At 37.5% G+C, this 27,566-nt stretch overlaps 1 protein-coding gene across 5 annotated transcripts in view; it reads left to right on the top strand.

Annotated features, from left to right (window-relative positions):
* Positions 1–27,566, top strand: part of DIAPH2 (diaphanous related formin 2) — a 232,578-nt gene that overhangs the window by 120,778 nt on the left and 84,234 nt on the right. For all 5 annotated transcript variants that reach the window (XM_034063587.1, XM_034063586.1, XM_031048216.2 and 2 more), the window contains one exon: positions 12,092–12,256. In XM_034063587.1, the coding sequence (XP_033919478.1) occupies positions 12,092–12,256 (165 nt within the window). The remainder of the gene's footprint in view (positions 1–12,091; positions 12,257–27,566) is intronic.

Below are 27,566 nucleotides of genomic sequence, written 5' to 3'. Positions count from 1 at the left end.
GGGTTGTTTAATCCCTGAGATTATGTAGATGTACCACATGAGGGAGCTCTGTTCTGTTCCATACCTGGAAGAGCTCATCTAGGATTGTGCTGCAAACTGGTACTGAGTCAGATTGAGAGAAGATGCTGTACAAGGATGATGACAAGTCTAACAAGGTTGCTGAAATGCCTTTTTAGGGTATATGTTGGCTAGCGAGTGAGAGAAATTATTTCTATAATCATCTACATAGACACATCAAAATTCAATAGGAGGAAAAGCTTGTTTTGGAGATTCCAAAGAATAAAATGTTATGAACAAAACTCCATTTAAGTACATTGAAATCTAAAGGTTTTTTGATTGTGGGTAATTGCCTGAGGGAAATTGTGCTTTCAGCCTTAAATATATATTTAAACCAATTTGTCCAGATCAGCACAAGATCTTTTAGTAGAGAGCTGTGTGCTACTGGAATGACAGTTCATTAGAGATCCATTTTCTAATTGCTTTGTATGCTTACTTTAAAATCTGAAATTAAAGGGAGGATGTGCTCTCCAAATCCCTGGAGCTGCAGCATTCAATATCGAAAACTGGCATAAGACAAAGCTGTTGGTGTTGATGGAACTGCTTTTGCTCACTCTCCTTCTCTGCTCCCTCAAGAGAAATTAAACGCCCCAACTTTTTGGAGGGGAAGGATGTCCCTGAGAAGGTGTTCTCATGTTCTTAAAGCAGTGTGTTTGAGTATAGAAAACTTCCATTACAGATCTTAGTTGCGCAGTGATTATGCTCTTTGCTTTTCTGTCTGACTAGACATTTGTCTAAGAAATATCCTGAAATGTTTGTTGGCTGAGATAGAAATTTCATTGAATCATAGAATGGTTTTGTGGGATGACTTCACTTTCCTGACTTCTTGTTTTAATCCCAGTCATTTGGGGCAAGGCTGTTTGTGTGCATATGGTGGGGAGTTCCAAGCAGATCATTGCCTAAGGAAGTTATTGATGCCAAAACTATGTAACCATATGTGGAGAGAAAAGAGGAGGGAAAGGATGTGCACCATTTCACGCAGATCACATATGATGTGTGGTTTTAAGTATGCAGCTGGTATTCAAAATACTGTTTAGGTGCAAAGACGACTAAAGATGAGTGTTATTTTTCACTTTCATTTTTTGCTTGAGTTTATGAACATTTCATTACAACAGTTGTTTGCACTAAACCAATCTCAATTTGAATAAATATATTCTATGCTCTTTTATCTGGTAACAAAATCATTGCTTTTGCTCCTTGATTTTCTACATCTGGCCTCTTGAAACATCGCATGATCTGAACTCTTTGAGATTTCTACAAACAAGAAAATGATTGCTTCTGACTTGGCTTTATTAAAGAAAACCTAGAAATATAAGGAGATCCTTCTCTTTTCTTCTCCACATTTTACTAAAAAACTTTATCTAGATGAAGTAACCATCAGATCTACTGAGCGAAGCTTGTTGAAGCAGAGTACCACTGACAGCTCAAACATACCTCTCGTAATTAAATCCAGATGAAGTCAGGAAAAACTGCATGATCAAAGGGAAAGTGGATGTGGTTGCAGTTTCTCTGAAAGATTTAGGGCACACAAAGCTGTAATTATTGTTTAAGGCATCTCATTATGTGTTCCAAAAGTAATATAATATTTCTAGGAGTGGCTGCCTTCCCAATGGCTTTGCTGAAATAGGTATCAACACCTAATTTTTTTAATGCTGTTACAACATAATTTGTCAATGCTTTGTGTTATTTGAAAGTCACACGTAATTAATTTGAATATAATATGCAAAACAAATTTTGCAGAATCATTTTGTTTGTACTAGCTCTATTTTAGCTGTTTTCTTTCTTGTTCTTATTCATCTGAGGAGATTTTAATCTAATTGTTCTCCAGGGAAGCTATGCTAGAAATCCATTACTCTTGCAACATTTTGTTTGATGTATTCTTGACTATCATGTCTTTTGCATTGCTTTCTAATTAATGCATGAATGGTGATTATGATTAATTGTGTGCCACCATAAAACATAAGAGAGATTTGAGTTTGGAAAAGATACAAGTACCACTCTCTGTAGGGTTTTAAGTTCTTTCAAACTCTGTTCTTGTTTGTGGCACTTTGGTTTAAGATCTGGATGGTTTCTGTTCTTAAAGGTACTGGGAAAACACCTACATGAAGTCTGTAGGGAGCTGCTACTTTTCAAACTTCTCAGTATGGTAGTCCAGGTAAAAATGTGATCCATGACTTTGAAGGATTTAAGCAAAGATCTAGGAATTTTGTAGAAGTATAGGAAGATAGCCCATAAGGCATTAACAAAGTGGAATAATGGACTGGAGAATTCTTTACATTCTTCTATAATCTCATAAGACTCTTTGCCTTTCTTCTGTCCTGTCACCTCATATCTGTTGTTCTAGCACTCCCCTCATCATACCATCATCGCACTGAAGTTCATGCTATAGGTTAAAAAAGCTGAAGATGGCAAGAGAAGATCATAAAACATGTAACCAATATGTGCTGGTGTGAAGTGGTATCTGTACCACTATCTACTGCATTCTTCAACTGCTATGTTCTTTTTCCTTCTTTTTAAACAACTCTCACAACTTCCATTTCAGAACAAATGGAGCTAAGTAGCACATCTCTTTCAGGAGTGGCATTTTGCCATCTGCTTTCAAGGATGTTGTTCACATGTCAGGCAGCGACAGTCAATTCAGTTCTTCTTGGCATGGTTTGCAAAAGCAGCTTCAAAATTCTGGTGACTTCATCAGTAGGAATAAAGATTTGGTTTTGCCAGGATGAAAGGTTTGTTTTGTTTCAGGGGTTATCAAGCTGTTAGAAACTGGTTTGATTTTTCTGTCCTCTGTTAAAAATGATAGTATGGACTTTGGGGATTTCTTTCCCTGTCGCATTTAAGGGGGGAAAAAAGACACCTTCTGAGGTCATTAACTTCATTTTTCTCTTTTTAAGCAAATTTAGGTTAATACCAAGCACTAAATTTGGATATTTTAAATTTGTTATAAATGTTGTTATTGAAGATAGACAAGATCTTCCTTTCATCCCAACCTGTGGCTTTCCAAATGCTGCCTTTTATGTTTTCTGTCTGAGGAGCTGCGTGCTCTTACTTACTTCTAAAGTTTTCTTCATGTTACTACAGGAAATTCCCAAATCGGCATTGGAAGCCTTTGAGCTGACTTTTCCAGTAGAAACCAATTTAAGAATCAGCCTGTGGAGCTCTGGTCCTTGGACTGAGTATTTTATACAGCAGGCACTTGTTTATCAGATTTTGCCTGGAGAGTTCCTATGGGAGCTGTGGAGAAACGAGCACTGATCTTTGCATCCTGATTAACAGAAGTACAAATAAAAAGGCAGTATTGAAATGATGTTGACATAAGCTCTCTCTTGTGCATAGTCAAGTGGTGTGTGTAGAATCAATGGGAATAGTCTTTTCATTATTGAGAAGCTTGAACTCCTGAAAATTAGGAATTGATATGATTGCTTAGAGCTAGGAGTGAGTCAACATTGACAGATTTTTCTAGTGTTTATCAAGATGGAAGCTTTATGGCCAGTTAGGGACAAGTCAGCCTCATCTTAATAAACGTGAGCTCAATCATGATTCTGCACTTGAGGGAGAAGGAGCGGATGACAGCAAGTGTTATCAGCTGGTTATGTTCTTCCTGTGCTTCACTTTCATGAGCTCAAACACCGAAATCATGTCTGTGCACAGTGAATGCAGTTGTGCCAAATAATTCTAATAGCTAATGGCTTCTTAAGATGCTAGTGTAATGAAGGCCAGGGAATGATGAATAGTAACTGAGAAAGAACTGTTGTGGTTTGGTTATTTTGTTAGGGTATTTTCTTGGGCTGTTCTGTCAAATGCTGAATGATGAGGTAATTTGCTTTGCTTTTTATAGGTATATTTTTTATAGGTATATTAGTAGCGAGTCTTGAAGCTCTTCAGAAGTAAATGATTTTGCTTAAACTCATGAAATGGGGCTCCTTCTTTGGGTCTTGGTTTCTTTGGGTTCTAATTTGGGTAGAATAAGAGTATTGTAATAAAGATTTCTGCCAATTCTTTTATTATTGATATTTTCAAAGGCTTTCACCAGGAGGAAAAGATTAGGTATATAATTGTGATTCATAATTATCTGTGTATGCTCCAGACGTCTTGTCTTCTGCACAGTCACAGAGATACATTATGTATCTAGTGTGAATGATGAAGTTGTTAGCATCTGTTTACATACTGATAGTAGGTGAATATAAAGCTATCAGTGTAAATGACTTATTGTTATTAAAGCTGGATTTAGTCTTCAGCTAATATGTCTGTGTTTCTCCAGTTGAGTTCAAGGAATGCTCTATTATGAATGAGCTTGGAGATTAGAAACTAAGAACAGTGGTACATCGTTCATTAAAAATGATGCTATTGAATCAAACTTTCTCTTTTAGCTATAGAAAACATTTTTTAGGCTTGTTTGGTGGTTCTTTCAGCCACAGTCATGCTCTAAAATGCTATGCAGGAGTTTTGAAATAACACATTGGAAAACATCACAAAAATATTCTTGTTGAAGTGTATTTCTTTAATATTAGTAGTAGGTAAGCGTAGCAGGGAGGGGAGAAGGGAGTGTTTTGCTGTATGATCAATGTATGGCAATGCATTAACGAGCAGTGTGCTGATGGTTTTAATTTCAGGTGGATCACACCAAGGGATTATGTTATTTTTACAAATGAGTTTGAAATGTGGGTTTGGCTCTTTTTTGTCAAGGCAGACAATGAGTTGGCTTAAGTGCGTATAGGAAGCTAAATCAAACTCCATGCAGATACAGAAATTCAATTATTTGGTCCTTACACTTGCTTTAGCTGACTTATTAATATCTGGTGAAATTCTGATGATAATAGGAATACTTGGCTTTATTGAAAACCAAGTTTAAATAATAAATACCATTTTATTTGTTGAAATAATGAACTATTCAGCAAGGTAATTTTGAAACTGGATGTTTATAGTTCATAGTGAGGATTCTGACAACTGGTTTGTTCTTAGTGTTTCATGCTTGTCTTCAGCAGTTCTTAATCTGATTTAATTTTGGCATGTTTGGAGTAGGAAAAGCTGTATTTGGGTAAAGTACGGTGTGTAGAATTTACCTGTGAATTTGGCTTTTTTTTTTTTAATGGAACAAAGTTGTATTATCTATCAAGAAATTGAGATGTTATATTTTGAAGTTGAAATGATGTATAAAGAGAGTAACCAAAGCCTTGCTCATTTGGATTTCTCAGCCTTGCAGGCTGAGGTTGGAAGGGACCGCTGAAGGTCACCTTGCCCAACCCGCCTGCTCTAGAGCAGGCTTGCAGAGCTGTGTCCAGATGGCTTTTGAGTATCTCCAAAATTCCATAACCTCTCTGGACAACCATTTCCGGTGCTCAGCCACCCATTTAAGCTCAGCTTGGCTGTTACTCAACACTTGATTCAGACCCAGAAATATAGGAAGCCAAACATGTAGTAGGTTGTGAATTTCTGTTAAAGCACCCCTCTGTATAAATGCAGAGCCCTCTGTGGAAGCTTAATCTTCTAAAGTGTTTTCTGATTCCTTGCCTGCTCTACCATACATTTAATTTCCTTTTGTGGCTAATTCCTTACTGCTGAGGATGTCAAGTGCCACCTCTGAATAAGGTTAATTTACAAGCAGGTCTGATGATCCACACGGTGATGAGTGGTGTCCCAAGTGTTTTTTAATCCAACTCCTGTATGTTTTATCTCATAGCTCATAAAGGCATACAAACAGCAATCAGCTGTTGTGTGGTTACTTACATTATTCTTTCTGCCTAATTAATTCTCCCCCAACTATGTCATTTTAGGCTCCAACGATTTTACTTTCAAGCTTTTGAATAGGCAGATTTTCAGCACATTTATTAACTTTTCCCAGTGTCTGTAGTAACATATTGTGGATTGAGCCGTTTGACAATTAGTTAATTGAAGTGAAAATGACTTATGTTTCTTCAAAAGAGAAGAACACCCAGTAAAGGTAGGCTGGTTTGACCCTGTTAAAATGTATAGCATCTGCACTGGATTAATAACTAAGTTGTAATTTTATCAAAATATCAACTATTGGTATTCTTATGTTTCAGATATTCCAGGTATGTCTGTCCATTTAAAGAGCTGTAGTGTGTATGTGTATCTCCTGAATAATAAAATGGCATTTTGATACGTGGCTGCATTCCCTCCTGCTTCAAGTACCGCTGGTGCTAATTCCAGAGTTCTGTTCAGGACAGGGGAGAAACCTTCAAATGTGTAATTTGTCATGCAAATATTAATAAGCCACTTGGAATTAAACTGTATTGTCTGAGACACAACGTTCTGATGGAAACTGTCAATTTTCAGGCAGCAAATGAGTTCTCAGGAGTTTGGAATATCTAGCAGACTCTGAATTATGTGAAGCTGTAAATTTAGTAAAGCATGAAGAATACATGTTGACATCTATTTTCAGTCTTGAAGTATTTATGATTATTAAGGCTCAGGGCTTTATCGTTGTGTAATGATACAGTTCATGGGCCTCTTGCTCTCAGTGCAGATTTATCAACCTGCAAGTAAAAGCTAACAAACACATGCTGCATTGACTGTTGAATCAAAGAGAAGTGCCCTAAGAAGGCTGGTGTGGACAAATTTCAAGGTAATCATATGGAGGTTTAGAATGAAACCATGTTTCTGTTTTAGATGCTGCTGTGCTCTGAGAACAGTTTCTGCCTGTAATCAATATTAGGGTCAGCGTGAATAAGAAATAAAATAAGAATCCTTGATACAGTCAGTAAAACTGAAGGTAGATGGAAAATACATAGATTGCCTATTTAAACAAATGCAGGTTAGGTGGCTCTGCTTTCCAGACTCCCAGGAAACCCCAGGCTGATTACATTTTTTCCTCCTCATTAGTGCCAATTTATATAATATGCTAAATACTTGGATTCTTTTCCTTGAGTATATTTATAAATGAGAACATCTTCCCCCTCTGGTCTCAGTGGGCCTTCATTTTTGTCTATCCCTGTGGTTTTGTTCTCTGTTAGGAGTTAATCCATCTGTAGCATAATGCCAGCTGCCTCTTTCTTAAATGGAGTTTTTTTTGTGTCAGCACAAACTTGTGAGAATCAAGCATTACATGAAAAACGCTCCCAATGGAATGGTGCTTTCACCTGATTTCAGCTTCTTGTAACCAGCAGCTGGAAGGACAGGACAAAAGGAACTTCTATGAAATCCTTCTGGAGAGTGTTTAGAAGTTTCTGGCAGGAATCCCCTTTTTGTTCTTGTTCTGGAGGTATCAAAGACATTAACTCTGTCCTCTATTGTCCTAAATTCCATTTTTATAGCAACCGTGAACCCTGTGGAGGGGCCTCCCTAACTTCTGGAACACCAGTCCTTTTCTATTATTATAGGTAAATTGCCAATGTTCTTTCTGCTGCAGCATATTTATTATTGACAAATGACAGGTTGTCAGTGTTGGCTTTAATTTTCTTTGTAAATGTGATGGTAATAGGTGCTGCCTTTGGGCAAGTGTGGGTTTGTGTGTTCAGGTACTTTATTAGCTGTTATATAAGTAATTGATAGGTTGATGTGAAATTCATAGCACATGTAATGGTAGAAATGATGAGTTTTTTTCCTCCAGATGATTTGAGGTCTTTAACCTTTATTTCTCCGATCTTTTTTTCTCATGTTTACATGAAAGAAACCAGTAGAAAGCATGGAAGTACTGTAGTAGTGTTCCTACTATGGACATAAAGGTTTTAATTCTGCTACTGATGGTAATTAGTGATTCTTTATCTCCGACACAATGTGGTAGCATAGTGTCATGGTAACATTTGTATCCATTGCTTGCTTAATGAAGTGGATTAATTTAGGCATTGCTCTGAAATGCCAGCAAACTGCAGTCATCTGGTCATATTTCAGAGTGTAAAAAAATAATTGATTTACTTACAGAAAAGATGTTTTCAGTCCTTACAGCTGGCTTTATCCAGCTGTGCTAATATTTACCTGTACTCTGCTACTGACACCACGCTTCATATTCTCACTGCAGAAATCCTTCTGGGTATCTAAATGTTTTTTCCCCCCTCTTCCTGGTGGTGGTCACTGTCATGCAAACCATGGAACTGGATGGAAGCTTAAGTTGGCAGCAGCTGTGATGCAAATGCATAAACAAAATCCTTAAATAAAATGATATATATATATGTAGTTTCCCAGTCTCTCCTTTAACCGTAACAAGAGTCAGGAAAAAGTATTAGTAGTAGATAAGTGAAACTTGGCAACAGAACTTAATAAATCACTGAGAATAATGGAAGTTAATGGTCTGAATTTACTTCTGTCTTTGTAATTCAAAAGACATGAGATTTTCTGTTGTTAATTGTTTGCATTTTAATTTTCTTTGGAGAGTTCTTTAGAGTTGTGCAATGCAGAGGATTTTACTGGATTGTGTGGGAAAGCATATGTTAATGTTCTGGTACTGGTAACTGAGCACTGATTTAGTTAGTTACTAATCTCGGGGCAGTGTGTTAATACCAATGAAGTAGGAGAGCACTTTCAGAGAACACCTGTGAATTTTAATCTCTTAATAACACAATGTGACACTTAGAAAACCTTGGAGTGGTTTTGTGTAGTTGCCCTCTGCAGTAAGGAAACAGCTTAAAGGGCGTAAACTTTACCTTAAAACCACTCAAAGAAGTATTTAAAACCTTCGGTAAGGATTGTATGTATAAAGTTACCTAGATAGTGATTAGACCACTGCAGTGATGTACTTCCTAATTGTAGTATAGTAACCCTCTGTATGTTCAGATTTATGAATCCATTTTTCTTGCTTTATGTGGAACCTGGGGAGGCAGGTATGGTACTGAAGATGAAACTGTCTTTCCTAGTGGTGGTTCAGGGTTTTTGGGGGGCAGTCATGATTTTGATGTTGTTTTGTTTGTTATTTGGTTTTGGTTTTTTGTTTTTTTGTAATAGAATTTTTGTAATAGCATTTACAGGCAAGTCTTGGCTCAGTAGTTTCTTATGGTTATGAAAGAAATGTGTATGTGAATAAAGTAATTTCTTGTCATTGAACAAGCATCTCTGCACATAATAGTGCTGTGATATTTTTTTTGGCTCACAGTAAGAATGGAACCTTGCTCACAGTTTTTAAATGAGCGCTCATAATTTAACTGAGCACTCATTTCAAATTGTATTAATGGGAGCGCTTGTAATTAAGCATTTCTTTTAGGCACAGTTTTGACATTTCAGTACTGTTTTTTCATGAAATAGAATGAGCAGGCATGGCTTTGCTTCTGTGGAGTTACAGCGACTAAGTCTTCATGATGACTTGATGTAGTGCATTCCAAGGTGATGTTTCAAGTTAGTAATATTTCATGAGCATGAAGACTGTATGAAGCATATAGAGTGTGACAGTGTAACTTTGTTAATGTGACATGCTATATGACTGGAAAATACTGCCTCTACAGCACTGACTTTTCTTCCAAATTAGGTATAGTTAAAGTACTTTATTCTCTCTTTGCTCAACATATTCATCTGTCTTGCTGACATCCTTTTGTCTTACAAGCTATCCATTAATGGTATTTCTTATTGGCAGTTTGGTACTCTACTAGATAAAAACTAATAATGTTGCAATTATGCTATATGTTTATACAGTGTTACTTCAAAATATTTAGTGGTTTCACTAGCAGTATTGTGTGGTTATCTCTTTTGTTTTCTTTTATAGTGTTAACTGCTGTTATTTCTCATGTTGAATGTGCAACCTGAATGGAGAATTTGACTCTGGGAGCATTGTTTCAAAGAATTGATTCCAAATCTGGAATGTTCAAAGGTTTTTTCCTTTTTTTTTTACACTTTCCAGTAGTTTTTAGTATATTCATTTGGTTTTATATTCTATGAGGTTGTTTGTAAGGGAACCACAGATATAATTTATATCATTATATACTTTCATACTTCTTTTCCCTGTGGTTGCTGAGTTGTCCAAGACAGTAGTCTGCTAACTCTAAGGCAAGTCATGTTTCCCTAAAATTTTGAGGCTCTGCTCCATGATTCAGTCACATGCCATTATTGCCCATTTAATGTATTCTTGCCATTAAACTTTCATTTCCTTCTGTACATTTAAATGTCACTGAAGTCTGAACTACACCAAGTTTGTCTTACGTTAATTAAGGTGAGCAATTTCACAGTCCAAGCTTGAGATTCTAACCAAGCAAGCTAAACTTCATTGCAATAAACTGCAAGTATAGGCATTATTCTGTGTTTGCACTGGTATGAAATTATATAGGTAGATGTTAGTGTTTCAAAATACTGATATTTATATGTTAAGATCCATTACACAGCTGGTTTCTACCTTTTTGCCATTCTAAGTGAACATTACAGGCTAACAAAGAAATACATCTTTCTTTTTATGCTACTGAGGCTTTAATGAAGAAGAAAGGATTACTTGGAAAATAAGTTTCTTAAGAGGAAAATTTATGTTGTATAAAGGTTTTGATCATACTTTTAAGAACCAGTTTGTCATAAATGATATAAATGACTATGTAGCCTTCAGTTAGGCTAGAAGAATCCAAGTGAAATATTAGGCCTCTATTCAATGGAAGATAATTTCAGCTTTGTTACACTTGTATGTAGCTCATGCAGTGACAGCCTTTAAAGTACTAAACAGTATCCAAACACTAGAGAAATATCATGAATAGAATATCCACCCGAATTTCCCCTTTATTCTGCAATCTGTGGCTTGTTTTCTGAAGAGTCATTATAGGGTTTAGCCTCAACTCAAACATAAATGGCTCATATGTTTTCTCTGTATCTCCCCCTTCTTAGTTTCCAGGTTTCTGTCGCAGAGAGGTGGGCATCTCGGAAATATTGAGTAATGAGAAATGTTATACAAGGCAGAGTTTCAAATGAAAGTCTTAAGTAATGGGAAAGCCTGAATCACAAACTCTGCTGTGTTAATAATCAGAATCAGCGTGGAAAAGATCTGTTGCAAGTGAAAGCCACAGGGAACCAGGCTGCATGAGTTTTGTTATTTGGGTTATAACTCGTGTCTTTTGTTCTTGGGTTTTGATACGTGCAGCACAACACTTTCATCAGCTACCATCCACCATCAGCAGAACTAGTTTAATCCTTACTAACTGGGTTTGTTTACAGCAATTTGTGACTTTATATCTTTGTGGATATAAACAACTACAACAGAAGAAAACAGCAATTAAAACCATAGTTGCTTCAAGGAAAAACTAATATTTCCTTTAGTAGTTTGCACCCTTCCTGTATTTGCAAAGAATTAGTCTAAAAATATGGTTTTGAAGTAGGGGGGAAAAAAGCCACATTTTTCTGTTTAACAGGATTATGTAGAACTTTTAATGATGACTGCTGGGATGGCATCACTCCGTTTCATTGCTAGAGTTCCATTCTTCTTCCTTTAAAGAAAATAAGACTTCTGCTGTTCCATGGTGTTTTTCTTACTAATAATTTCTCAAAGCTGTTTGTCAGTTAAGTGGGGCAGGTGGGTGGGTATTCCATTTTTATAAGTTCTGTGAAATCGCATATTGAGAGCGTGCCCCAATTAAGTTTATCTACTATGGGAAGCCTGAGGTAGGTGCTGAGTTATGTCACTAGGCATTTAAGAGTCCGCCAAGCCATCTGTAAGAATAGATGAAGAAAAATGAATGTCATAGTAGATAATCTTGTCACTGGTAGGTATGCAGAATGCAGATTTTGCATATATGTACATCATATAGGGGACATGGCATCACTTACACATAGATCCTAATTTTCAGTATGTCTTTTCATAGAATGTATTTCACAAAGTTAATAGTTTATTAGAACAAAAATGTGTAAGATATTTGGTAATTTTATCAAGTCAGTTTGTGTAATCTATTGATGGCAAATCTTCATCACTGGAAAGAAATCATTTAGTGGAGAAATGTGGCACCACCTTATGTTGGTATGAACTTGCAGGCATGCTCATACATCAAAATGTCCTATTTGAAAGCACAATTGCACTAGCATATTTTCCAGTTCTAACCTTTGCATTTGTACCTTGTTTTCTTTACTATTTTTGCTGTTAGATTGGATTACATTTGAATCATTTTCCTTAACAAAACCTTACAGCTTTGCTGAGAGTGCCCGAGAGCAATATGAAAAATTGTTCAACATGCACAACAACATGACTAAATTGTATGAAAATCTAGGAGAATACTTTACCTTTGATCCCAAAGCAATAAGCATAGAAGAATTCTTCGGCGATCTGAGCAACTTCAGAACTCTGTTTTTGGTGAGTAATGTCTGTTAAACATTATACATATTCTTTTATCTTCTATTTCTGGTGTTCTAATTATGTTTTGTTCTATGGCAGGAAACAGGTGAATGTTCCCAGAATTATTTAGGTATTAGTCACTGAGAGCTATCGAATTCCAGTTTGTAATTTGCCAACTCAACTGGAGGATGGGGTTCAGACATATGAATAATTCGGGAAATCACGTTAAAATCAAGACCTGAATGGCTGTATGCACATTGATGTTGTGTTACAAGCTGGCTGATACCTTAATGTTGCTGTGATGCTAGGGCTGAGACTTTCAATATGAGCTCGGTATTGCTGGCAGAACTCAAGAAGTTCACTTAGACGCTTATGTTACTATTTCCAGCCATCCACAGTAGTTGATGTCAGGGTATGGGTTTTTTATGAAGGAATTTAAGAATTTAGTTTTAAACAGCTCAGTTTTCTAATGGGTTTAATGTCATCTTTCCTAGTGGCTGCCTGGGAGCCATAATTAGCTGCACTATAGGAAGTGTACAGGGAAAACAGATGCCTCGAATGTCACATTGTGTCTCTAGAGAATATTGACATCACTTGGAAATACCACCATTTCCCATACAGCTGTGGCTCACTGAGCCGTCTATTGCCAGTAGCTGGATTAATTTATCATCTAATCAAAACGACTTTCAGTTTCAGTGTGATGGAGGAATAACTGCTTCAAAACATTATTCTCATGCCAAGTTTACTTTATTAGAAAACATCTATTACAATATATTTATCTATGCATTTTAAATTGGCTGAAATTGTTCTATTTTTGCCCATGAGCAAATCACCATTTCTTTTATAATTAGTAAGTGTGCCAGCACATCTGCAGGAAGATTTGTCAAGAACGGGAACAGTTGTCACGATATTCCTGTGCATTTGCTTGCTCATAAATCCAAGGCTTACTTTTTCAAACAGTTTGAAAATCTGTTGTTATAACTACTTGAACCAGACTTCAGAGTAGCAATGTCCCAATATTGTGATGAAAATCTGTCCTTAAGCATCTAAATGCCTTGAAGGGGATAAGAGCTAGAGGGCACGTGTATTCTAGAAGGTGTATTAGAATGAAAATTCATTCAGTTGCTTGCTTTTCTTTCCCCCCTTCATTTTGACTTCCTAAGGATAACGCTGATGGTCTCTTACTCTTCAATGGTTGTACCTGAATTTCCAGGGAGTATATTTTGAAGAGATTCTTATAGTGCTTTGGAGTGACAAAGTAATAGTGGGGAGGGGGAGAAAAAAGTGGTATTTCAGGTTTTTGGTATGGAAATATGAGAAATTATAAATGAAGTGCAGTAACTTCTAATAACAAAGCTGGAATATTTCCATATGAACCACAAGCAGTAAAGAAATGACTGTGTACATTACAGTTGCAGGCACAGAGGAAGTCATCATTGTTTCAAGTTTAGAATGAGCTTCTGTAATTCTGTAGGAATGAAGTGCTGATTTCAGGAGTTGGGGGGCTACTGAATCACATTGTACAAGATCCTTATTTCACTGCAAAACACTGTGCTTAAGACTTCAAAAAAGGATGGTGTTAACAACTTGACTATTGGCTTTTCTCAGTGTTGTGAGCTTCCGACTACATGATGTGTAATTAATGGTACATATTTTCATCTTATGATTTCAGTTACACTTGCTCTTTTCAGTGTTTTTGTGTGGGTATAACTGATTGGGTGTTGCTAATCATTTTGATAAGGAGATGAAATGCAGTCTAGCTGACCACATTTCCCTATGTTTATTGATCACTGGTTAAGACAAAAGGAATTATGTGAGATTTAAGCATGCCAAGTACTGTTAATTATTATTTACACATAATCCTCTGGTTAATGCTCTATTCATATATGTGCGTTTTGCTTCTGCAAATACTTCTCTGTGGATATGGAACAGTGGTGTGGCCCATCCTCAAAGGCTTGCTTTTTTACTTGTCCTGCCCTTCAGTGTTCCAACTCATCGCCCCAGGGCTTGTCAAGCACCATGGGCTCAGAGCTCCTTCCCAAATCTTTTTCATGCAAATCTTATCACCTTCACTCCCCACAACAATCTATGGGGTGTTTCAGGAACCAGGGGTCTTTCTGCTTCTGGAGTTTTTACAGACATGGATATGTCAGATGTCGGGCATTATTTGTACTTTCAGTCAGTTCAGTTGTTTAGATATATACAGACAGTGGTAGTAGTAGTAATTGTAATTGGGTCTTTTGGGAATTTCTTGGCTTATTTTATGCACTAGAACAGGGCCTTGTAGACTTTAGTGGCGTAAAGGCTCTTTTTAGGGATTTAATTTTTTCCAGACACTTGAGGGAGGCCTCGGGCAAACATTAAATGCTCACAGGACACTGTTTGGGCTGGTTTGGGGAGTGTGTGGTTGGTTCGTTTGTTTTGGGGTTTTTGTGGTGGTTTTGGGGTTTTTTTGTGGTTGGGGTTTTTTCGATAAACAAAAATTAATAAAAAGAATTAAGGTTTTCTGCAACATTTTAATGCTTGTAAGAAGTTTCCCAAAAGGAAAAAGACCCTGAAACTCATTTAATCCATGGAAGTTACTGTAAAAAGGGACATAACTACTGATCAGAATTCAGATGCAGTCAGAAAAGGCTGAGCATGTACAGCAGCTTCCAGTATTCCCGGGAGCATGCATATCAAATTTGTCCAGTTCAGACTATTGCAATGCCTGCAGGCTTGTTCTAAGTGGTCCCATTAACGTTTTTTAGTCTGTTGTTAAATGACTGAAGATTCTAGATATTCTTGAAGTATTGATGACTTGTTTGCCATTCTCCTCTGTTCTTGCTAATGCCTGTGTATTGATAAAGCTTGTTTGTTCTGCTGCTCACTTTTAGCTTAGAAGCTCAGAAGCTTTTAGGATTGTTGTTTCTGGTTTTGTCGCTAATATTTCTTATGTGAGCATGTATGATGATGAGACAAACCACAGGAACATAAAATAGGTTAGAAGAAGGCACTCAGGGTTATTGAGTAGAAATCCTGCTCAAAGCAGGATGAGGGTGAAAGTTAGTTTGAGCTGCATGGGACTGTGTCCAGATGAGATTTGAATATCTCAATGTATGAAGATACAATGACTGTGGGAGACTGTATTGAAGGCTTTGCTAAAGCCAAACTAAGTGATAACCTCTTCTTTCCCCTCACGCACAGAGCCTGTCTTAGAGAAGGCAGTCAAGTTTGCCAGACACAGTTTACCCTGGTAAATCCAGTGTGGCTGTTTCATGTATCCTTCCTGCTTTTTATGTACCTGGAAATGGCTTCTAGAAGGAATTCCTCCATGATCTCTCTGAAAACAGAAGCAATAGCTGGATAGTGTGTAGTTCACAAAGCTTTCCTTGTTCTTTTAAAGATGAGCATATATTTGCCTTTATCAGGCATTGGAGAGCTCCCTTGATTCCCACAACATTGTCATGAAATAGAGGCCTTGCAATGACATCAGTCAATTGCCTGAACTGCCTATGAAACAGTCATGGCAAAGGTTGAGATTGAAGGCAGTGCAGAACACCTCAGCCTCTTTTGAGATTAGGTTCCATGCTCCATTCAGCAGTAGACTTTTTCTTCATCTTGCTTTGTTCTTGTAGCTGTAGCAGCATTCCTCATTGATTTTTCACATCTCTTGCCAGTTTTATCTCCATCTGAGCTTTCACTTTCTTCATTGCTTCCCTCTCTGGGCAGTGTTCCTCCTGCATAGTTTAGCCATCCTTCTGCTTTTCCATGTTTCTGGTTTGTGTCAGAGCTCCCTCAGGAGATGCCTGTACAGCCCAGCCAGCCCCTGCTCCCCTTCCTCAGTGTCCTAGAAGGGTGCTACCTGTGCTTTGAGAAGGTTTCCCTTGAAGGTCAGTTACAAACAATGAGTGCTCCAGATACACATCATGTTTTAATTGAAACTACAGTGTATGCAGTTTCAGATAATTGGCCTCTGTGAGCACTTGGAATTCAATCCTTAAGAAAATCTTTACCTGAATTCCATTACCTTTGTACAAGAGTTATTACTTGTAGTTCCTTTGCTTAACCTGTGTGAGATTCTGCTATGTGAAAGTGAGAATACCAACTAAATTGATTGTAATGATATTTTTTCTTCCTTTCATTTGCCGCTAATATCTTACATTATAGAATAATGCAATTCAGCTATTTGAAAAAGCTGGAATTTAAATGAATGTTTTAAAAGCTGAATCTACAAGAATTAAATCAAGTATATTCTCAATGGCACATCCCTGGTCACCAGAAAACTACCTCTGTGTGTTTGTGTGTGTACAACTATACAAAAATATGTTTGGAGATGTGTTTGTCTTAAAATGCTCATGTTGAGCTATTTTAATGTTAAGCAAACAGCTGGTGCTTTGAAAAGTCACATTAGAGAGTTTGATCATTAGAGGAAGTGCCATATATCAAATGGGAAATAATGCCTTGAAATAAAAACCCATATGTATGCATTATCTTTTCTAATTGCTTGCCTTTTGCAAGTTGGACAGAAACAGTATTTAATAAATGCACCTCCACATGGTCTCAGCATTCAGAAGTTGTTAGGCTGAATGAGACCATGCAGAGTCTATGAGAAAAACATTTCTTGGAACAGTCGTGTTTTCATCCTTCATTCCTCTGATCGAAATGTATCAGCAATACAGTGATATTCCTGTGGGTGCAGTAGATTATCTTCTAGTTATTTTCCAGCAAAATTTTCCATATAAATAAGTTGTTATTCTGTTATCCCTAAACAAGAGGAGTAAAGGAAATTACAAGTTCACAGTGTGGGCTAATGATGCAGTAACTGATCGCTTTCAGTTTCTTTGTGTGAGATGAACTGATTGCAGTGGGAACACTCTTCCCAGCAGTAGACAATTACCCCAGGAATCGGCTTCTTTGCTCACATTTTGTTGTTGGTTGTTTTATGTCTTTTAAACTGCCCAGATACAAAGTTTCTTAACTACCAAATCCATCTTTTGTACTTAGTTTTTTATCAACACTGTCCACCTTCATGTGAGAGATTTTTGTGGCTGTTGTGTGATGTTAGGAGGTGGAAAAAAGCCCCATGTAGTTAGGAATTCACAGCCTAAGTTACACCTTTAAAAGTGTTTATCATATGATGACCAGTAGCCAAATCAAACCGGTCATCTAACCAAATATTTCTTGTTGGCCATTTTTTAAAAATGCATTGAGCTGCAATATAGTGAACCAACCTGGAGCTGCAGGTAGAAGAAACAGAGTTTATTAACTGGTTTTTTTTTATCTGCTCCCATTTTATCCCCAGGCTTTTCTAACCATTTTTGCAGGGAATGCAATTAGAGCCAATGGTTTAGTGAGACAACAAAATAAAGTTTGCATCACTTTACCCCTCTGCCTCTTATAGAGTCCTCTTAGTCCCCACATGACTGTACTCTCTTGTTAACCTCATTGTATTCAAGGCATATCACAAGAACTAAGTAAAGCACTTGAGCATGACGTCCCTTTGCACATGGAACATGATTCCAAATCAAGCCTGGAGGGGGGAGGAGGGAAGGGAAGGTTTATTCTTCTCTTTGATGGTTACACAGAAATCTAAACAGAAGTAGCAGTGGGGTTTTTTGGGGTTGCTTTTTGTTTCTCTCTTTGCAGAAAAAAAATCCACTGAATAATAATAATATGTTTTTTATATGTAGTACTGTTTTGAAGAAGAAATGTTCTTTTAGATTTTATTGTTTTAGTCCTTTCTTTCATTGAAAGTAAATACAAATTTCTATTGCCCTTAAAGACAGTGAGAACCTGATACATTTTGGTTTGACTTAGTTTCTGGCTCTTATTAAATAATGCTTAATCAGTTGTCTGAAGCAAGATGACAGTTTGTTCTTTTCTGGTTTGGTTCTCCACTTTAACCTTCTGTCTCACAGAGTTTATATCAAATGATCTGAAATATTTTTACTCTGTCACTTTGGGAATGTTTGCTTCTGTTAGGTGCTAATGTGTTTAAAAATATCCACCAGACCTGTCATGCCTACACTGGCAAATGGACATAAAGATCCTTTTAATCAGCTTGTGTGCTTTGTGGAAGTTGTATGAAATACATACTTCAGCATTAGATAGGAAATGTTCTTTTCTTATACAGCTCTTAGACGTTTCTGATTTTGTTAGCGCTCCCCTTAATGCAGGTATTCTTAGAGGTGAATTTAGAGTCTAAAAAACATTGTTGTAATAATGCCTGTAAGAACAGATAAATTTGAGGCAGTAACAGGCATTTATGGATATGGTTGTTATAAAATGCAGAGAAGCTTTTTCCTTCAGTGAAGTGATTTTTTTTATATCTGCTAGACAGTTTTATCAGTGGTGACTGTTTTCCTCATGTCTGTGTTAATGCAGCTCTTTGAATAAGGAATTACATCTTTAAATTGCATTATAAATGTACTTAGGGAGAAAAGGTTGTATTCTAGTATAAGTAAATATTTAAGCAGATGTGAGTAACTCATCAATTCTCAGTATGAGAGATGGGTTCTTGTAAAAGACCTGTGAAATAAACTGCCCTTTTGTATCAACACCGGCCATTGATTGATAGTTACTGTGTGGCTGTGATATTTTACCATAACCCAGTAATATGAATGAAGGAAGTGAACATCTTCCTGAAATGAGAAGACATATGATTAGTGAACAGAACACTTGTTATTGGATGACCACTACCCTCGTCTTTCAAGATTTTATAAGATTAATGGCCTGTACCAGACAAGAAATAAAACATTTGTTATGTTGCCTTCATAAGGAAAATCTTCCACCACAGTGGATTCAGCATCTTGAGTATAAATGTACTTGTAAGACCTTTTCTTCTTTATAACATTTGTTTGTTTGGAACTTGGTACAAAGTAAATTTTAAGCTCCGTGACTCAGGTATGTTTTCTATGGCTCTTTTGAAATGTCCTTTGAATACGGCAGATCATTTGCTACAATACTGTAAATCAATGAATATACAATACCTAAGTTAATACATAATAAACATGATTTACTATGAAATGCAATACATAGTCAAGGTAAATTCCCAGGTTTCAAACTCATAAATTGGGTTTGTAATTCAGGGGTGGGTTAGAAGAAAGGCTGTATTCATTGTTTTCCCTGGTTATTTGTCTGGGAATATACCTTCTCCCTTCTGCCTAAGAAGTAACAGTCCTTTAATGTAGTCTGAAAGACAACAGTTTCTAGCTAGCAGGAAGCTATGAAAAAATAAAGAATAATGAGCAAGAAGTATTTTCTCCAGCAAAATTTCCCAAGAGGTAGTATCAAAAGTGAAACATTGTGCTTATTAACAGGCAGTATATAGCAAGCCCTTCCTCCCCCCTGCCCAAAACCCCATACAAAGGCCCTTTTGTAAGCAATCTCTAAAGTTCTTATCTGAGTGTATACATCCAGTTAGTGCTGAGATGATTTTTTTTCATGAACAATTCAGCAATTAGATGTAAGCTAGGAAAGTTTAAAAGTAATGGATTCAGAAGCAAAAGAGTTCACCTAAAAGCAGTAACTCATTAACTCTATTAACAAGCTGTTAGTACTGGTGGATAAGTAGCTACTCTATTCATAGTGCAGAAGGTAAGGATGACATTTCTCTTGGAAAATATGCAAAAGATGTAAAAATAAATAAGGAAGAAATGGAACTGAATTGCAGTACACTGCGTTTGCAAGCATTTAAATGTAGGCAAGTGTGAAAATAGGCAGTACGGATGGGGTTGGGTTTTTTTTCTGACAAGTTTAACTTGTTTCTGTGGTGGAGTTGTTGCCCTGTAAAATGGACAAACATCATCTAGACAAAACCGAAGCTAAGTTTCCTCATCTTGAAAAGGGAAAGGGTTAAGAGTTTTCTTTAGAATTTTCCATTTGATAGTTTTAAACAGACTGTTTAGTACTGATGGCAGCGAGTCCAACTGAGCAATGTCATTATTCCCCGGCATTATCTTAGAAGTTTATAGTATTTAAATGAAGATTTTAAGTCCTCATTGCACTTGGCTTAGTTTTCAGATTTTGACTATCACAAACCTAACCTGTGAATCTAACCCAGGTGTTGAAGAATCCTTGTAAACCAGTAGACTTTACTACCTGCTCTAAGTGGCTCCCTTTGGCAAGAGTTTAAGTCTAAAGCAGACTCTACCATGGAAGATGTTTACAGGCTGCAGATGCTTACATCTGCACCTAACCTATCTCTAAAATGCTCTCATGGATTAGAAGGAACCTGACTTCTTTCTATAATCTCCGCAGGGATGTTTCATACAGTCACAGTCTCATCATTCTGTTTGTTCATATATCGTATTAGGATAATTTGATAATTTGAATCTGTGTTTGTCTTAATTGCGATTTCAGAGTGATCACTGCATTATTGCACCTTCAATTAGCTTGCTGATGTTGTAGTAAATTATAGCTCATTCACTTCCTTAAATTCATATTTACTTACTTAGTTCAGGAACATCCAAAGCAAGCTAATAGAATTGGATTATCCTGTCAAAATATAATATGAAACATGAAGTGGAAGGTGTAAGAAACCTCAAGGAAAAAATTGCAGATGGAAAAGTGTATACCTTCAACATTGGGGCTTTTTTTACATACATCATTTCTTTGGAGTATAATGCCACTCAGCCTCTAGGACACTTTCTCCTGACAGTCCATCAGCCCTGTCCTGAAGGAAGCATGCAAAACCCAGGAAGTTTATTTTGTTATTTAAATGTTTTATGTCAATATATGCAATACTTTGTGCAATTCTCACAGCCTTTATTGAAATTTGTTAAGAATTTCTAGCCAGAAGCTTTGAAACCTGTCAACAGGATAGGCTGAGAAAAGATAGGCTGAGATAGCCTGGAGAAGAGAAGGCTGCATGGAGACCTCATAGCAGCCTTCCAGTATCTGAAGGGGGCCTACAGGGATGCTGGTGAGAGACTGTTCATTAGGGACTGTAGTGATAGGACAAGGGGTAATGGATTCAGACTTAAACAGGAGAAGTTTAGATTGGATCTAAGGAAGAAGTTCTTTACTGTAAGGGTGGTGGGGCATTGTAATGGGTTGCCCAGGGAAGCTGTGAATGCTCCATCCCTGGCAGTGCTCAAGGCCAGGTTGGATGAAGCCTTGAGTGATATGGTTTAGTGTGAGCCCATGGCAGGGGGGTTGGAACTGGATGATCTTAAGGTCCTTTCCAAACCTAACTATTCTATGATTCTAGCACATGTATTCAGGGCTCTGCTGCTTTAAAAAAGTTCACTTTTTCTACTGGATTTAGGCTTTTATGGGAACAGACTTTAGAGATTTACTTTAAAGTGACTTTTTGCCTAAAAATTTAAAGGGTTGTACTTGCATGATGACGCAAGGCTTCACGTGCCAGCATATTGATTTTGTCCTTAATCCAACAGGTCACTTTGTGAACAAAGCAAGGGTTTATCTGCTTTGGGCCTTGGTGTCTCTTGTCAGATTGAACCCAAAGCAACTAACATTTGTTTTGCTGGGTGGTTTTGTGTATAGGTTTTTATTGCAATGCCAATAATAAAGTTTTATTGAAATGTGTGTGATATTTCAGCTGTGTTTCTTTCAGGAATAACCTGAATTCGACATGCATGTTTATTTGGCTATCCAAATACTGATTTAAAGAAGATACTAAACCAATCCCAAATCTGTCCCTGTTAGGTGGATTTAGTAATTATTCAAATGTATACTGTTAAGCAATTATGACGTACAACTTTTCTTTGGTAGCTTTAAACTTGGTTCAGTGAACACCGACGCGTCTTCTACCTTACGCTGCTAGGCAGTTTCAAGTGGTTTTACGACACAGCTGATAAGTGGCAGCACCCCCCTTCTCCCTACCTGAATATACAGCAGCAGCTACACTTGCCAAAAATCCTCATCTGTAATGGCATGCCAGAGATATTTCATGTCAGATGTAGTGGCCATGATGCATGAACCGTGGGGCAGTATCCCAAACACCATCTTTTCTACTTAGTATTTCATAACCACCCATCAGGAAATTGAATTTGTCTGCACTTGTTTAATACCAGATCATTGCATCTCCTTTCCATTATTTTTGTAAGGATAGCAATGTATTTGAGTATGTTATCCTCCAGGGAATACTCATGGAAGATCTTTTGTACATGCAAACTGATTGCTCAATCTGCAGGATTTTAACTCTATTTCTGTAGATTAATTTCCAGTTAATCTGGGTTTGTTGTTCCTAATGAGTTATGACTGAAAAAGATTATATTTTTTTCTTTACTGGAACTTCAATTCACATATTTTGCAGCTGCAGGGCAAATTTAGGGAAGGCATGAGGGATCGCAGGCAGCATTCATTATTGGTGCATGACCGCTTTGTAGCCAACTGCATCTTTAATATCCAAGGAGGTTTGTGCATTACAGGTTTTCTTTCTTCTTGGTTTTAATAATTTACCTTTGAGAGTCTATTTACAACCAGGTTGGTGTGTGAATATCTGTTTCTGTCAAAACTTAAGATACAGAATGAGATACACATTAATTTTTTATCTGCTTCTTAAGGAAGCTGAGCTATAAACTGGCAATCCAGAGTACTTCAGTGAATCCTAATAAACACAGGGGGGAACATCAAGCTATATGCCCCTTCAACTAGCTTTCTTAAGAAGAGATAATATTCCTTGCTGAATCTGTTCCTCTGCTAGGAGAGACAATAATTTAGGTTTGGTTTTTTGTTAATAGGAAAGCCCCAAGACCACAGTTCTTTAAGTTTTTGATTTGCAGTTGAATTAGCAAAACTGCATGCTGGTATGCACCAAGCAAAACCAGAGGGTGATGAATAGCATGTCAAAAAAGGTTTTCTTTACATTAAAATATTTCTGTCTGTTGAGATTCACTTGAAAATGATTGCAGTTCTTGCATGCACTTGCGTGTTTTGAAAGACCGAATCTAGATTAATACTTCTCAGAATGTTTTCCAAAGCCACTGGGAAGGCTTTTACTCTTAACTGTGGATTGCTTCTTGCTGTGTGACATTTCTCAAGTTTGTAACTGTTATATTAGTTTGGTTTTATTCTTTAACTAGGGAATAAATGTAGTTGTGCAGTGTATACCTATGAACACCATTATGTACTTTGTCATTGTTAAGCTACATTGCAAACAAAATTGGTGATTCCTCCCCCTCCTCTTTAAAAGCAATGCCAATTTCAGAGCTATTTTTTTTCAGTACTCAAACTGATCTCTACCTTTTTAGGTAATTTAGCCCACAAAACTACACAGGCCATCACTGACATATAATACTTGAATATAACTTAATAACTCGAAATAGCACTGTTCTGTATTAAAAGAAGTCCACTGAAACACAGAAGTTTGGAAGAGAGTAGGTATAGAGGAATATAAAAGCCTGCCCAAGAAAAAGAGGTGAAAGCATGAGGTGATGTCCAGATTTCTTTTAACTTTAGGTTGGTAGAACCCAAATAACACTATTGCATTGCAGGCGCAAAATCATGTCACCTTTGTATTTTGAAATATTAGGCACAGTGTGGAGGTGTAGAAAGTGAGTTAATAGTAAATAATGAAGCCACATGAGATGGAAAAATAATCCTTTGCAGCAAAACAGTACAAAATTAAACTTAAGAGATTGCTGGTGTAATTCAGACAGAGCAAATGTTGTAGAAACCACTGTACATCTTGAGTCAAAATTCTCTTTCTTTGTGGTTGTCTTCAATCAGCTTGGAAAAACTATGATCCAATTTATTAATAATATTAATTCAAATATAAAGTGTGCTTATAAATACATATGAAGATTTATTTTGCGTTCAGCCCATAACATGAAAGCAACTGGCACTGTTTCTTACAAATTATTTATTTCAGGCTTTCATCCAAGTATGACAAAATGTACAGCAGTAAATGATACAACAAATACAAAATGATTGAGAGTCAGACTGCCTGCTGGAGAGTAATAACCAACAATACATTCCAGGTGGTTTGCTTCTGAGGTACTTTACAAAGGAAAGGGATTGCGTGCATTAAACAATGGTGATGATTCAAATGCATCATCCTTGATAGTTAGTGGACTTTTTGTTGTTGTTTCTTTTGTTTCATTTGTTTTTCCCCCCAATAAACATTTTGAATTGGAATGTAGATGAAAAGATGTGTTAAAGTTCAAGGAATGTGGCATAAAACTATTCGGGTGGGTAGGAGGTTCGAGAGAATTTGGGGTGGCAGTAAAGAATCCACTAAATAACCAGAAATAATAGAGCTGTTACCAAGCAGTTACCAGAGTAGTACAGCAAGTGGACATGAGAGTGGACATATTTTTTTCTCTAGAGTAACCCTTTTATGTTGTCATCAAAATGCTTTTGATGCTGCATTGCACTGCTAGTTCTCTGCTGTCCTTGACTCTCTCTTTACAGTCTCTGGAAAGAGACTATATGTGAAGATACTCTAAAGCATTTACATTCTAGAAGGAAATAAAATAGTAGGATATGCATATTTTGAAGAAATAAGAATGGCCCATCTGCTATGCATGTATATAAAGGGGTGGGGGTGGATAGATGAAGACAGGCACTCTCATGAACAGTTATCAATATTGTGTTATCTTGCTGTTTTTCAGGAAGATGAAACCTTTATTTTTAATGGTTTTTTTGTTTGAATCATCACTAATAGCCAGAATATTTTATGAACTTCCATCTGTATTTTCATATCATCTCCCTTCAGCTTGCAGTTGTAGGGACTGGTTCAAAGTGAATTTCCAGATACAATAACTTTAGAGCTTGTTTAGTTTAGTCTGCTGTAGTCTTCCTGTTAGAAAATGTGACAGAATCTATGATCTAATCATAGTATGTCAATGGCTGGTGGGATACTAGTTCAGCCATGACATTTCTTATTTGCTTTCTCTCATAAGATTGTGAGCATTTACTTTCATTACAGCCTGTGAAGCTGCAGTAAAATGAAATCTCTGTCAAGTGTGATTGAATGTGCAGAGACAGAACTGTCCAGAACCAAAAAGGATAAAACATTGATTTTGTCCTTTAATTCTCTTTTCTCTTCTCTGAAAGAAAGGTGTTTCCAAGTGCGATTGGTTATGTGATGGTACAGCAAATGCAGTTCTTGATCCAATTTTCAGGTGTGTCCACGAGTAACATCACTGGTGACTGTGGTATACTGCAAAACAGTATCAGCTATTAAAGAAGGGACTATATGTAGTATTTTACCTCAGTAAGCTCTTGAAATGGTATGTGCATGCTGAAGTGTGCTGTCCTTTGCTTGAGTGTATATTCTGTCTTTGTGAGTGTTTGGGTATGTTGGATAACCAAATCCAGATATAATTGATCCTGAATCTTAGTGCTTACAGATCATTTAGATCGAACTTTCTTTTGGAAGCTACAGTTGTCTTCCTACCACATACACCGTAAAACAAGTGGTAGTTTTTGTTTAGAAACATTTGAAACATCATTTCTGAAGAACTACATAGAACTGTGTAATAAAGTCTGCCCCAGATTTATTATGGAGATATTGCTTGTGCAGTAATAAGTGTTTTATTGTCTTGGATATTTACAAAGACATCCACAAAGAATCATAGAATAGTTAGGGTTGGAAAGGACCTTAAGATCATCCAGTTCCAACCCTCCTGCCATGGGCAGGGACACCTCACACTAAACCATGTTACCCAAGGCTTCATCCAGCCTGGCCTTGAACACTGCCAGGGATGGAGCATTCACAACCTCCCTGGGCAACCCATTCCAGCACCTCACCACCCTAACAGTAAAGAATTTCTTCCTTATATCCAGTCTAAACCTCTGCTGTTTAAGTTTGAACCCGTTACCCCTTGTCCTATCACTACAGTCCCTAATGAACAGTCCCTCCCCAGCACCCTTATAGGCCCCATTCAGATACTGGAAGGCTGCTATGAGGTCTCCACGCAGCCTTCTCCAGGCTAAACAGCCCCAACTTTCTCAGCCTGTCTTCATATGGGAGGTGCTCCAGTCCCCTGATCATCCTCGTGGCCTCCTCTGGACTTGTTCCAACAGTTCCATGTCCTTTTTATGTTGAGGACACCAGAACTGCACACAATATTCCAAGTGAGGTCTCACAAGAGCGGAGTAGAGGGGCATGACCTTCTGCCTTTGCATTTATGAACATAAATGATTTTCCTTGCTCTTAAGGCATTATTAAATTGCATAGGAAATAAGGTGATCATTGATACGAAAACATTTATATGCCCTGTGCTTAGTAAGTCTCAACTGTTCAACTTTTTGAGCTGAAATATCATTAATGAACATGTGCTGTGTTAGTTCTGGTTGGTTTTGGATCCAGTATCTTCTTTACTATTAATAATACTTGTTGGATTTCATGCATTGAGCCTCCCAAAATCACCTAAAGCCCAGACCTACAGTACTCGTAGGCAGCGGTTGTTAGTATACCGTGAGTTGGAAAGGGAGCACTCAATTTGTAGCTGTTGTGAATATAAATAAGAAAATTATCCCTAACATTTATCATGTCTGCCTGTGGCATCAGGTGAAACTCCATCATGATGGATTTCAGTGGAGTTCTTCGTGATAAATGGAACTTAGGGAAAGTGAAACTGAGGAGAAATTTAGGGTCTTGGGAAACAGCTGAAGGGAATTGGACTGTTTCTCATTTGGGGAGTGTAAAGGAGTTAGGAAGGTCTTTGTGAACACAAGGGATGACTGAGGTGGGTTTGCTTCTCGGGCTGCTTGGCGGCAGAGCCTCCGCTGAGGAGAGACCAGGCCTGCGCTGTGCTGGACACAGCTGGATCCGGCCGGTTCTGGCTGGCTCCACCACAGCCTCACCACAGGGCACTGCTGAGCCCTGCACTGGAACTCCTGGTGCCTCTGTGGAAACCAGTGTAGAGAAGGGCAACACCAGTGAGGGGTGAGAAGGACCAAGTGTGAGGAGTAGCAGCCTTTCAAGCCACAGGAGAAGTGGAGAAGCTCAGAGCAGGGGCTCCCTGCGGCCATGAGGAGACCACACTGGGGCAGTTGTGTCCTAATGAAGGACCCACAGTGGAGCAGGTGAAAAGTGTGAGGGGGAAAGCATGGCAGGAGCTATAATGGAGTGACTGCAAACCCCGTTCTTGTTTGAGATGTCAGTCTTATTCTCTCCTGGCTGTACTGAGGATGGTGAGTGAGAGTGTGGTTGAGTGGGTCAGCCCACCCCAGCAAGAAATCAGGATCAGCCTCCTTTGGAAAAGAAGGGTGTCTTCTCAACCAGATCGAGACAAGAGCATGGGAAGTGGTTGTTTTGTGGTGGGTTTTGTGTGTGTGTGTGTTTGTTTTAAGCTAGATATGTTCTCTTACATGGGTAGGTTTTAGTTTGGTAGTTTGTGCAACATATTGACTCAGAGACTTTAGATTTAGA

This window comes from Melopsittacus undulatus, chromosome 6 (assembly GCF_012275295.1).
Source record: "Melopsittacus undulatus isolate bMelUnd1 chromosome 6, bMelUnd1.mat.Z, whole genome shotgun sequence".
Lineage (NCBI taxonomy): Eukaryota > Metazoa > Chordata > Aves > Psittaciformes > Psittaculidae > Melopsittacus > Melopsittacus undulatus.
The sequence above is the reverse complement of the archived record's forward strand: the minus strand, read 5'-3'. Positions and strand labels throughout refer to the sequence as shown.